Source organism: Sturnus vulgaris, chromosome 3 (genome assembly GCF_052056855.1).
Source record: "Sturnus vulgaris isolate bStuVul1 chromosome 3, bStuVul1.hap1, whole genome shotgun sequence".
NCBI classification, from domain to species: Eukaryota; Metazoa; Chordata; class Aves; order Passeriformes; family Sturnidae; genus Sturnus; species Sturnus vulgaris.
In genome coordinates, this window is record NC_142245.1 from 31,367,449 (window position 1) to 31,381,148 (window position 13,700).

The following is a 13,700-nucleotide window of genomic DNA, read 5'->3' on the forward strand; positions in this document are numbered from 1 at the left end:
TGAGTGCTTTTCTTGGCTTGTAGATCAATCTATACAATGGGACTGGTAATACCCTGAGATAAGCAAAAGAAAACATATGAAAAACATCAGCAATGTCTCATCAAGACAGAGCAAAAAACTGAATTAAGATTCTTTGGTAGTCTTTTCAAGTAGCCAGTACAGAGAAAAGGTCATATTTTTGCTTGAGTATAATTAATTTTTTAACAAATTAGCCCCAGTCTACTAGATAGAATTTTGCAAAACACAAACCAACAGCCACTAATGTCCTAAAGGGTAGTTTGCTGATAGGATTCATTGACTGTAAAATGATAATAGTTATTAATTAAAAGGCATTCAATTTTTCTAGACTCTGTTGGTGGAAAGACACTTATGTGACAGGATAATGCCCCACTAACTTAAAGCAGCCAGAAAGCAAAAAAAACAAGAGAAAAAGAAAAATCTGTCCTACCTCAATTCACAACACTCGAGTGACAGCTGTGAAAGGAATTCTTTCTTCCACTAACAATTGCACAGAAACTTCACAGGTCTGTCCTCCATTAGTGTTTGCCCCTTCCCACTATTTCATCCAGGGGAAATTAAAGGAGGATGAAACAGGACAAAACAACTGAGCACACCAAACCAGCAGCTGAGCCATTGGCCCTGTTGACATCCTTCACTGCACTGCTGTGCACACAATGCCTTCACACAGCCAGGTCCCAGGAAGGTGAGGGTTGTGCATTCTACAGTGTCTTCCCCACCTTTTTATACAACACACACAGCCAAATCAGATCAGTACTGACACAAAGCAACACAGGAGCACTGTACTCTGCAGCTTCCATGCCATGACAATGTAGATACAGATCCCTCAAATAATGTTTTGCTAACTTCACTCAACATGCAATCTGTATTTAACTCCAGCAAGGCTAGAAAACTTCAGGTATCCCTCTCTCCAGAATTTCCAATTAACCTGTATATACTGGGACTAGGAAGGTACTGTAAAGGTTGATTTGGTTGATGTTTACTTCTGACAAATGTAAAATGGTTAGTCCCTAAGTTTAGAACATATAACCGTATTTGAATAAATTATTTTTCTCCTGATTTGTATTTCCCCTCCAAACCTTTAAGAGAGGTTAGGGTAAAAGGAGTCAACTAAAAATCCCTTCCCAAATTTTCCACAAAATATTGCCCTGTTTTAACAGTCCAAACAGAGCTACTATTCAGATTTTTAAATTTTTTCAAAGTCAAAGAATAATGCATACCAACAGAGTAAAAGGAATGATTTGGTTAAGCAATGCAAATCAAGTGTATAAATAATTGAAGCAGTTTATCCAATTTTTTTCTTAATTCCATTTCATGGTGACTCTCTTTTTCAAGCTAAGCACACATCTCATATTTCAAGCTTACTAATTATGCTAAAATATCTTTTTCCTACCAGGTTTACCCATTTAGACATTCTTTGGGCACAGAGTAAAAGAAATTGAATGTAAGCCAAACAATATCTATGGTTATATCTGAAATGTTATATTCTTTACTAGACGGCGCTCTAGAAATAAGAAGCATTTTTGTTGCCACTGTAACAGCTAACAATTTTCCAAAGAAATATTTAGCTGCAAGCTTGACTGTGTAATAGAAGTTAAAAGTGAAGCTTGATTACTTTCAAAGTCTACCCATTGAGAGCCATTTTTTGTAGCAAGCAGTCTGTGTACTTCAATGTACAAAGACAGATGTGAATACAGCAGCAAATTCTAACCTAATGAAGCAACATATTGAGGCACTGGCTTCTATGTGGAGCCAACAAAGGGAATATCATACTGAAAAAAGAAACGTCTTGTGCAGTGGTAAAGAAAACTAGTTTTTATTGACACTTTCAAATTTCTGGAAACTTCTTGCTGCTTTTCTAACAAAAAACTTTCTAACAAAGTACTAAAACTGGTGGATTCACATCAGAGATTACAAACATATGAAAAATACAAACATAACAGATTTGTATCATTCATTTAGGACTGAAAACTTTATGAACACAATGTTGAATGAAGCATAATTTAGTAATTACCATACAATAGGGCACAGCAAAAAATGCCTAATTTGAACTAGCAACATGTAAGATGCACCTGCTGAAAAGGTTTCCAGTAAGCAAGCTGTAAGCTTGACTAGGAATCAAATCAGCAGTTAATTAACAGCAAAATCTATTTAGGCAGGAATGCTGATTTTTGCCAGCTCATGCTTACAATAGGAGTCATTACTGCCAGACATGGCAGGAATAACAGACAAGTTCTAAAGAGCTCCCAAGATTTACAAAAACTGAGAGAAAAGGAAATTGTACTATTCAATAAGTCTGAGACACAAAAAACTGCCAATTTTGTAAGCTCCAAAAACTGTGTGCGATTTAAGCACGACAAAATAAAGGTCTGCTCAACAAAGGAGGAAGGTTAAGATATGCAAAAATATGAAGTAACTCTATAGTGAGACATCTGAGTTCAAGCAATACGTGACTAATCTGACACTTCTAGACTCAGACAATATTTAGTACATATTAATGTCTTTTTTTTTTTTTACTACTTATTTGATCTTTTCAATTCAGGAACATAAAAAATACTATCAAAGTTTCAAAATTTCATAATAACCTAGTATAGAGTTAAGCATATGTACTGAAAATACAGATGCAGTTCTAGCAATACTGACTTTCTGCTAGTATAATGAAGATTAAAGATTTCTAATTTTTTACTCATCAAGAATCCAGTAATTAAAAATATGTGTTTTATTTCAACCTACAAGGAAGACCTAACGATAAGCTGAAGCTCCTAAAACGCACACAATTCTTTGGTTATATGGCTGTGTTATTTTTTCCGTTTCAGTGACGCTGTACTAGTACTTGACACAACATGAACATAAATATTGCACAGCTGGATTAAGGGATGGATACCCACCTCTAGGAGTTTCAATTACATGTTCAGACAGAATGCCTATGATTTTGATTCACAAATCCATGAGTACTCTAATCAAATTTTATCTTCTTCCAGTTTTGCAATTGCATCTCTCCACCAAACCATCCATTGCTGCACTTACCTTTAGCTTCACACACTACCGAACAAGCTGAAATCCACTTCCTGTACCTCTCTTTCCATTGCTGATAGAACATAACACAAATTAAACCTTCCAGGCTCACAATCAAATGCATTAAAGATAGACTGCATTTTTGGTGGGTGATGTAAGTAGAAAGTCTAGTCTTATCATTTTCTCTATTTAAATTTTTGTTTGTACTCTGTAATAGTTCATTCTGTAACTGTTCCCAGAGGTTCCAATTAAAACTGAATTCTTGAGGTACCAGGTGCTGTTTCCATGAATGCAGAATTCCTGCCTGAAAGATCCTACTTTATCAAGTGGCATTTCAAAAAGTACTGAAACAAAGTCCCTACCTGAAGTTGATACTAGAACTTCGAAAAACCTAATGGGAGCAAAGATGGGTTAATAAAGAGTACTTCTGAAAATTTAAACTCAACACTGTCCTGTATTAAATCACTCAGAATTCACAGTTTACCATATTGAAAGAAGAAAGGCTGCAGCATTCTTGAAAAATGCAGTGCCACGAAGAGAGATACTCCAGTCATAATTTACATTCTTTTACTCACCAGCGAATATTCTCTCCAAAAAAAAAAACCCACAAAAAAACCTCCAAAACCCACACCACTTTACTGCATTTGTATTCTAGATGCATGGGAAGTCTGAAGCAACTGTCTTCACCATCTAAAGAGCATATTTATTTGAAGCACTTCAATATGTAGGGTTACACTTGTTCTGTATCTGGAGACTCTGAGGCATTGATAACACACGGTCAGCACTGAATTGGAGACAGAATGTTGTGAAGTACTTTGAAGAAGTACAATTAAATTGAAATTATTTTAGAGAAGCTCTTGAACATTTCAGAGACTGTTGCTTCTACAGGGTTTAAGTAAAACAAGTCAGGTATTCCTTATTGGAACAGGCAGATGGTGTGAAGAGGAGGCAAAGACAGCTGAAGAGGGTAGCTAACTTCAAGCTCTTCTGCAGTATTTATCAACCCTTATGTGCAAGCTAAGAACTAGTCTCTGGCAAATGAACAGCAATTTTGTGGTTGTACAGAAGGGCCTAGTGAGCCTTCTGCAACTAGATCAGAACACTGGGCAGTTACAGGCAAAGGGATGCATATATCTGTGCAATATGCAGCTCATTCTTGACATAGAAAACAACTTAATCTCTGTAATAACTTGTGAGCAGTATTCCCACACTTAATGTAAGAAAAAGTACAAAGGACAACCAAAACAAGAAATGCCAGTCTCCCTGCTATGTTATCTGGTTGTTTTTGCAGTTTGTCTCATCTTTGGAGAAATGTGAGTGAAAATTCAGTGAATTTATTTTGACTATAAATTTAGAAAACAGAAGCATTTGGTCAAACAATAAGGCAGATTGACATCACCCTTTGCCCCAATTCCAGGCTAATTAATCTGATAGATGTCAAACTTGACCATTTTTGTCATGGTTTAGGAATGATATTCCCGAATTTAGTGCCCCACTGAAACTCCAAAGCACAAGCTGCTCCCTCAGTTTCCCCTCCCCTTGCGGCAGGCTGGAGAGGAGAATTGGAGGCAAAAAAGTAAAGATTGCAGGCTGAGATAACAATATACTGGATACAGCAAATGAGATAAGAAAACAAACATTAATAGTGACAATATTACTAACAAAAATGTACCAGAGATAGGAGAGTGGTTCACATGCAAAATGCTCAGAACTGGCGTTCCCCAACCACTCCCTCTGTCAGACTTTCTGGACTGGAAGGCAGCCCCTTCTCCCTGGAGGAGTGTCCCTTTCCCCCACCCCTGACAATGGGGGAGGTGGAACAGAATAACCTCCTGTCCCAGCCATGCCCCCTCCTGGCTACTGCAGAAATCAACCCTGCCCTGGCAGAACCAGAACAACGGGGAAGCCAGGAAATGCAGAAGCAAAGAAGACTTCGTGATCATGTATTTACACGATAATGTATTTACAAACTTGTTGATAGTTCAGGAAGTCTGAAAAACCTGCTAAGATAGGGGGTTCCATGAATAAATCATACTGCACTGTAAACAGAACATTTCATCCCTTAAATCCCTTAAGGACTTGTTGCCCTTCTCCCCGATATATATAAAAAAAAGAATGCTTACATAAATGTAAGGGTCTTTCCTGCTATGTCTCAAAATATTTTTTTTTTAAAAAAAGGAAGACTGGATTCTTCCATCTAGAAAAAAATGAGCAAAAAAAGTAATTTAAAGAGTTACTAACCTTTTTCGTTGTGTGGATTTCTCTTTTCTGAAATAAAAGAAAAAGGAAATTACGGTCAAGAGAAGTAATACTTTGAAATTTTCCCTCTGCTTCAACATAATTTGCCAAATTAAAAGAGAAAAAAGAAGAACTATTTTTCACATTCTTTCTCTGGAGTGCTTGAAACAGTGAAAAACATGTTTCAACACCTTACTTGCCCAAAATCTTGCTACCTGTGGTGGTTAAATTTACAGAAACAGGAGTACATATCCTTCTATATCAATATAGAGCTAGAAACTCAGTATAAAAATATGCTTAAAATACGTCAGTAGCATCTTGGAGGAAAAAAAAGAAAAAATAGAAAACCACTTTTAAGTTGGAATGATGACACTCAGAGGTTTTGAGTTATGACTCCAACAGAACTGGTTATTTCAATACTACTTGGAGGAACCATAGTTAAGATCTAAATAAGATAGAGTAAATTTGTCTTTTTCCAAAGTATTTTCTACAGTACCTTTATTCCAACCACTAGTAGCTCTTTAAGTTACTAAAATTCTTCCAAAGACTTATGTCATTAAAATAAACAGGCTCTAAGGAACATCTTGAAATTTTAAAAACATACGCTCTCCCACACCCACCCCGTCAATCACACAAGGTCTCATCTTACAATTTTACAGTAGAGAAAAATTAACTTTATCAGAGGTAATGGCATTTCAGAAAAATTGCAGAACAGAAGCCAATAACTTTTCTTCTCATTAAAAAGAAACAAAATTACAAACCAACACCAAAAATAAAAACCAAAAGAAAAGATGCTCTGCATAATGCCTGGTCTGCTGGCTGTGAAGTGTTGGGTACTCTGCTAAACTCAGCAAATGAGGGATGGGCTGTTTTGATGTCTCAGAATCAGAATGCCTGCATTGCTGAGTACACAAATATAAGTTATTTGCAGTGCTAGTATGAAAAACAACAGTCCCACTGAGTCAAATCAAAGACTTGATTGTGACTGTGGTCAGTAGGCAAAGAGTACAAGAAATGACTGACACTTTCCTCAATATACCCTTTCCAGAGACCCATGACTTTAGAAAACAGCCATAGAAATACATTTTGCTGAACAACCTTTTAACAATCTGCATTTCCCATATGTTTGTTTAATGAAGTGGTGCTGAACCCAAGAGAAATCTAAGTCAAAATTATTTTTTTTTGTTTAAAAAATGCCAAGAAAATTTTAAAGCTAAAAAAAAAAAAGCCGAACCTTTTAAAATTTTATGTGTTGGCCCAAGGCAGTTAAAAATCATGAGCTATGACAAGACCTTAATTACAATTTTAAAAAGGTTACAATACTAAATAATACCAAAAAAATAATTCAGAGGGCAAAGCTAGAAGCTGCTAACAGGAAAAGGTCAATAACAATTCTTAAGATTTCACAAAATAGGAATGAACTTACAATAAGAAAATAATATGAAGTAATTAGAACAGCCTACCAACGACTTACTGATGATTTAATGTTGAAGAGCTGCAAGTTAATGGAAATGGAATGAGGTGTTCTATATCAACTCTTCCTTTCAATTTTTTTATCCATTCTACATATCAGAGGTTATTACAAAATAAATTCTAAAAAATTCCAAATTACAGTTCAGACTTATGTGTTGTGGAAACCATATCATCCGTACAGGAGCTGTGCTGGCAACGGAGCTCTGTAGTTCAAGGATGTACCTAAATTCCCTAAACTTCAAGAACAAGGTTTGATGGGTACATTTACACAAGGGGGTTTTGATTATCAAATAAAAGAAGCACCAAAGTAAGGAAAATCTGATTACATAAACACACTGAAGGAAGAGAAACCCATGCACGAATCCTAAGGGAGATGCCAACAATGTGGTTTCAATAATCTAAGGGAAACACAAAACCTTTTACTGCACTTACCAGCAAAGCATTTGGAACAGAGATTCATAGTCTTGCTGGACCTGGGGCAAAAAATAAAAAAAAATAGAGCTAAAAAATTCATTATATTTCTAATCAATACAGGGAAGTGTTGGGGGGAATTAATCAAGGGTACAGAGAAGGTAAGAACTTAAATGGCTAGGAGTCAAAGGTAAGTGGGGCTAGAAGTGGCTGAACTAGGAACAAGAGTATGGAAAGAGACTCTGTACAGTAATCTCTTTCCAAGAGATTTCCAAATTATGACTTCTACACATTTACCTCATATATGAAAATAAACTTACTTTACCATTCAATGTGTATGTTACACATTCACCATTCTAATCTTTGTATTGCAATGTGATAATAATGATAGACAGGAAGCACCAATACATTCCACTTCAATATTAGACTCCCCTTGGCAATTGCTCTGCAGTCCTGACAAATCCTGAATACAATACAGCAATGGAGAGATTAAAGTATTGTACTTATAAGGACACAGACAGATGTGCTCTTGGAAGTCTTGGAATGGTTTAAGTAGTTATTACACCAAGCTGTTCATTACTACCGTCAGCTGAATTCAGCAGTAATTTAAAATAACCTGGCTGACTTTGCACTGACATGGACTAAGATAATTCATATGATCCACAAGGGTGGCTCAGCTTTGAGGGCAGCAACTTTCAGCTAACAGAAAAACAGCAGGAGAACAGCAATATCTTAAGCCTCTCAGATGTCTACAAAATGCATATGCAATTATGCCACAGGTGGTCAAACCTCAAAGTCAGTAGCCTCACAAAAACAACAACAAAAAAAAAACTAAACAAAAAATTAAGGTTATAAGACCTCTCTAGGGCTCCCATGCAAATACCCAAAGCAATGCACTATGTTTCCCCTAGTTTACAAGAAGTTCTCTTCTTCACATCTCCTTTACAAAGTAAAGAGAATATTCTCAAAAGTTCTCTGCGTGTTGGAGTATCCTTAGGTAAGAACAAACTGGTTTTTGTGCACACTGCCCAATATTTCATTTGTTCAGCATTCCTGGATAAACTCTGCCATTATTTACAGGCATTAATGCCATCCTGGGGAAGTCTGAAAGTACCTATTAATAGGCAAGGTTGTACCAAAACTGCCCATGCCCATAAGACCTTTTTTCTTCCCCAGGGCAGCCTCCAGCTGGAACATATCATTTAGCCAAATTAGTTGCACCTTTCTCTCTAGAAAAATGCATACAAAGAAAGAACTGAGACTAGTTGTTTTCTATCTCCAACCAAACAGGAATGGAATTTTGAGAGAAGATCTGTGTCTAACAACACATAAATTATAAAAATTTGTTACCTTGAGACAAGAAAATTTGACAATTTTTTCAAAGCAATTATACCGCAAACGAACACATATCAGAATAACAGACTCCCCCGTCAGAATTTGCAGATGGTTATTTTGAATGACACTCCAGTAATAAAGTAATTCCAATCTTGGTCAATCATATCTTGGTATCAGTCACATCAAAACATTACAGATGCTTTTCAATTCATGCACATCTGAAAGCGGGTTTACATGAGGCTCAAAAATTCTATAAGAACACATATCACCAGAGATTTGAGATATAACCATTTGCCAGCTATAGCAAGAGCCACAGACACATGAAAGCTAATTTTAAATGCAAACAGTATGCGCACAGGAGAAAATTTAATTCCCAAGAAGAGAAAAGCAGATCAGCATATGTAGCCATACAAATATATCATCAGATTGGTAGATACCCAAAGATTTAATGTGTTGACGGTCTGCACAGATTATCTACCTTCAAGAGAACTGCAATTAAAAACAGCCTGGTGAGTCAACACCTACAGCACTAGTGTGCTGCAGTTCAGTACTCACTGCTTATGGGTTAGACCTTCTGGAGCAGCTCAATATGCCAGGCAGGACCTTCTCTGCAAAGCCATTAAACCCCAGGGGCAGCAAAGAAAAAGAAAGGCAGAGTTCAGCTGGTTCATACTGATGACATTGGAATGGGCAATGACAAATGTTTTCAGTGGTATAATCAACCATCTCAGCTGTTAAATATCAATCCAAAGCCTCAAATAATATTTACTTATCAGCACACCCACAATGGAAAAACAAAGATGCAAACACAACACAGAGCTCTGTGAAAAAGAGAAAAAAGGTTGCCATGTTCTTCTAACACACAAAACCCCATCAAATTTTCTGAAAGGACAGCACTATTGGACAAGTGACCTTGTAAGCCAAGTAACACTGTTACAGTTTCAAGGACCATTTTCTCTTCGATCCTTGTATATGCCTTTTCAAGGCATTCAAGTCTGTCTGAAGCTGCTACTATGATGAGAACCTGAAACTTGAGTGGTTTTTATATTAGCTTCTTTTACACAGTCACTTCTGTGAAAGTAGAAAAAAAACAGTATACTAGAATTAAGAAAACAGCAAAGACAGAGTAACAGCATCGATAAACAATCAGCTTCTCTCTGAAAATGCAGTATTCACTTAGAGCAAAGGTTTTATTCAGAAAATGCATTATGCAGTCTATATACATCAAATTCAGTAGGTCACTGTCTGTCAAGTAAAATGTTTGACAGCTTTTTGCTACACTGCAAGTCCCTCCTCTCACTGCTAGGATCTCCTCTTTTCAGCAGGCAAGGGTTCACTCACCAGACTTAAAATCGAGCAAACCTGCATATTGCAGTTCTTTCACAAAGCACATGTTAACCACATTAGTGGTTTAATCATTTCTCAGTGACTCCAGAATTCACCAGAAGCTCATAGTGCCAGGGAGGAACACAAAAATGTAAAATTTCTTTGTTCCCAACAACCTTCTCAAATACATCATACATCTGCAATATTATTTCTAGAGAGAATTTGAATTGAAACACTCGAAGTTCTGAAATATCAAACAGTCTTGATCATGACACAACCCCCTCTTTCCACTTTATAGGAAAAAATTGGTCCTGGATGACTTTTAGGGAAGGCAACACAATTCCTGTTTCTAGGAACACACAGCAAAATCACGACTGTAGCGGTGTATAAGGCACAGCAAAGCTAGAATTCTAAGTTAGTCCTAGCAGTGAGAATTGTGTCTTTTAGCCTGCAAGTCTTTAGGATGACACCCAACACTTCTACACCCTTCTGATGCAGCTGGCTTGGGATACGCTTCTGAATCTGATATCAAATCACCACGATTTTTAACTAGACATATTAGAGTAATTCCTAGATTTCCTCCATAAAACGTCAGCTTCATGCTGAACAGCACCTAATCCAGAATTAATCACAGCGTACATTTTATATGTACAATATCCCTAGAAAGTAATTTTTATACAGATAATTTATAATCTCCACTTGTACATAATTTAAGCTGGTATTCAGAAAGACATTCATATTTACAGATAAATCAAGTCAAATAGAATGGAATTATCGCTGAGGCAGAATATATAGTTAAACTCTCTTTGAAGATACTTTCATCTGTCAAAAAGAAACCATTTAACTGAAGTGTGACACGAAATTATTATGCAGATTGGAAACCACAAGGTGAAGCAAGCCCAGAAGGTCAAGTGGCAGTCTAAGTTAAACTCAGAGGATACTTCAAGCCCAGAGGCTACAGAATGATTGCATGCAACAGTTTTGCAGATTTAGTCTGAAAGAAGTGAGGGTATTAAAACTGCCTCTGCTGCCAAAGGACAAAACCCACTTCCTTAACAACATGGCCATGAAAGCAGTAGCAATGATAAAGGGACTTTGAAAGAGGAAGAAATTCACAAAAATGGGAAATCCTGGAAGTTCTAACATGTTTATACTTCAAGAAGGAAATAAATTGCATTTAAGGGTAAAAATAAAATGCACATTTGAGGCTCTCCAAACTATCATCCCTTACTTTTGCTGTTGTGCCTACAACTCGCCACAGCAAAGGAACTATGTGAGCACTCACACAGACCTACACACAGACCACCACAAGGTCCCAGCCTCAGAGCTGCATATCTGCATCTCTGGTTAAAGGTGCATAATGCAAACTAAGAGCCAGCAATGGGCACTAAATAGCAAAAATCACATACCTCAAATTCTATACGTGCTCATATCATGTACCACAACTGATATGTAATGAATTATGAATACTGAAGAGATTGCTTCCCTGATTTCATTTTCATATGGTACTTCCCTTACATTCTTATGAAGACGTGAAGTGACCTTACCTGGTCCAATAACAGAACTTTATCTTATAAACTTAATTGTATGCTCTATACTATCAATTATTCCTTTTATTCTCTGCCATTTTACAGTGTATCATTGCAATGTACCATCCAAATCAATGCACATTCTACTCTGTCTTCACTGGAAGTTTGGTTTTCCTTCCCCCTCTTCCAGTAAACGACTACCAATACAAAACAACATTCAGAGAATGCAATTGAATTCTAGCCCTAAATCTCAGACACAACTGTTAGATGCACAGCAGCTGATCAGAATAAACAGAATCAAAAGACAATCTCACTCTGAAGATTCAAAAACAAGTTACATGGAGAAACCTTGTGCAGTCGAGGAGAGTTAAAAAGAAGTACACCAAAATTTGACCTCAAGATACTCAGTCTCCAAAAACAAACTTCTGCCAAGAAACTTAGACAGGCACACCTAATAAATAATGAAGGTTTGGTAACAGAATCCTCCATCTTCCAGCAGATGGTCAGGTGCTTCATAACTTCCCCATCCCATCTTTAATACAAAAAACAAAAGGAGACCAGAAATACTAAAAACTAATACTAGCTTTACTCTACACAAGTGCCAAAGGGCTATACAAAATGCTCAGTTTCACCTGTATTAGCATGCCACCTAGACTTTTTAAGGTAATGGTGAACTAGTATTATTAGTGCAGATGCTCACCAATGACAAGAATTGTGTAGCTTCCTTAGAGTAAAAATTGTACTACATACAGGTATGCATTCTCAATGCTTGAAAAACAACACTAGAATAATCAAAATTCTTGAAACTAATTTTTGTTCTGTTTTTCAATGACAGAAGAACAACGATTTTGGAGAAAAATGCTTTCATGTAGCATATGTGCATTAGACATTTAATTTTAAAGATATTAAAACCACAGATGCTAATTAAGTATGACTATAAAATTCCAGGTTCTGCATTTTTATTGGAAACAAAGCCTTCCAGCATATTTAGTAATGGTTTGTTATGATTCAGAAGTTGCTATGACTTAGTAGCAGGAAAACATATCTACTTCAGTGTCCCTGTAATTGCATTGGTGATTAAATGCAGCACGTTAAACGCTTCTTGGTCTCCTTCCAGCAGAGCAATTACAGAGGGATCACAGTGTCACTACAGTACAAATGTATCTCAGCCCCTGAATGATACCTGTCCAACACTGTCAGGAGCCCTATGTTTGAGAAAGATTAACATAGTCTGAATGATGTCATTAATTAGTTAAAACCGCAAAGATACTCCCTATATGCTCAGCACACACTATGTCATGCATTTTGCAACTTAGTACGACTATACACATGTTAAATCAATGCATTTATACTACTGTAGTTAATGATCTGTCACCATTTCCATTAGAAAGCAATTTTCAAAGCCTTAGACCTCTGCTAAGAATTCACTCTGAGCTGAATCCTGGCACACAGCAAAAGCAAAACCATAGCAAACACATTTACTTTCATCCAAATAAATTAGAAGGATTATTTATTATTAAAAGAAAATCGATCCAATTCTGTATTTCCCTGACACTCTTCATCATTCATTCAGAGCATCTAATGCTTCACCTTGTACAGGAGAGAGGTTAATTAGGCTGTTAACAAGATTCTCAGTTGTCTTCTGAAAGTTCTATATATTCTGTACACTACCTTCTGAAAAAAGCCATTTTACTTTTCTAAATCAGAAGTCACTTCACTGATTTCATATATGCTGCATATTTGATATTTATAGGTCCTCTGCAATTTATAATCTTGTTAAGTGAATATAGGCAAGCTTTTTGGGACAGTTTAAACAATTATTCATATTTTTAAACTGAGGTCGTTCAATTATTCTTCATGAATGATGCATGCCAAATTCCTTTCAAATAAAAGAGCAGAAGTGGAGCATGGCAAATGCAGGTGGACCTACAGAGAACTTGGCAACAAGAAAGTCACATGCATTCAGAAACAGATTTTTAAGTGAACTAAGATCTGAAATTAAATATCCCCCAAATGCATTCAAAATCTTCTACTTCATCATCTGTTCTATACGTATATGTTCAGGGTTAAGAACTCTAGTTCAATTAGAAAAGTGTTATCAGTAACTTTTTTTTATGATTACAGCTACTATAGCGGGTTGTGCTTTAAAAACATCAGTATTCTGGTGTTGGACTTCTCATTTTCACCACAAACAATTTAAGTGTTGCTTATCATCTACAGATTTTTGTTACGCTGCTGAAAATGATGCTTCAGTCAGTGGAGCCACATGTTCCTACCTCAATTTGAAATGAAATGGAGGGCAAACTTTATGAACATTACAGTGTACTAGTGCAATGCCCTTGGCAGCTTTCCATG

General features: G+C 36.5%; 1 protein-coding gene across 3 annotated transcripts in view; it reads right to left on the reverse strand.

Annotated features, from left to right (window-relative positions):
- Positions 1–13,700, reverse strand: part of ZFAND3 (zinc finger AN1-type containing 3) — a 131,831-nt gene that overhangs the window by 92,084 nt on the left and 26,047 nt on the right. For 2 of the 3 annotated variants that reach the window (XM_088161287.1, XM_088161288.1), the window contains exons 2-3: positions 7,177–7,217; positions 5,275–5,301 (exon numbers count right to left, since the gene is read on the reverse strand). In XM_088161287.1, coding sequence (XP_088017413.1) covers positions 5,275–5,301; positions 7,177–7,217 — 68 coding nt within the window. Of the gene's footprint in view, positions 1–5,274; positions 5,302–7,176; positions 7,218–9,045; positions 9,139–13,700 lie in introns of those variants that run through there. The other variant, XM_088161289.1, reaches the window with a different exon arrangement.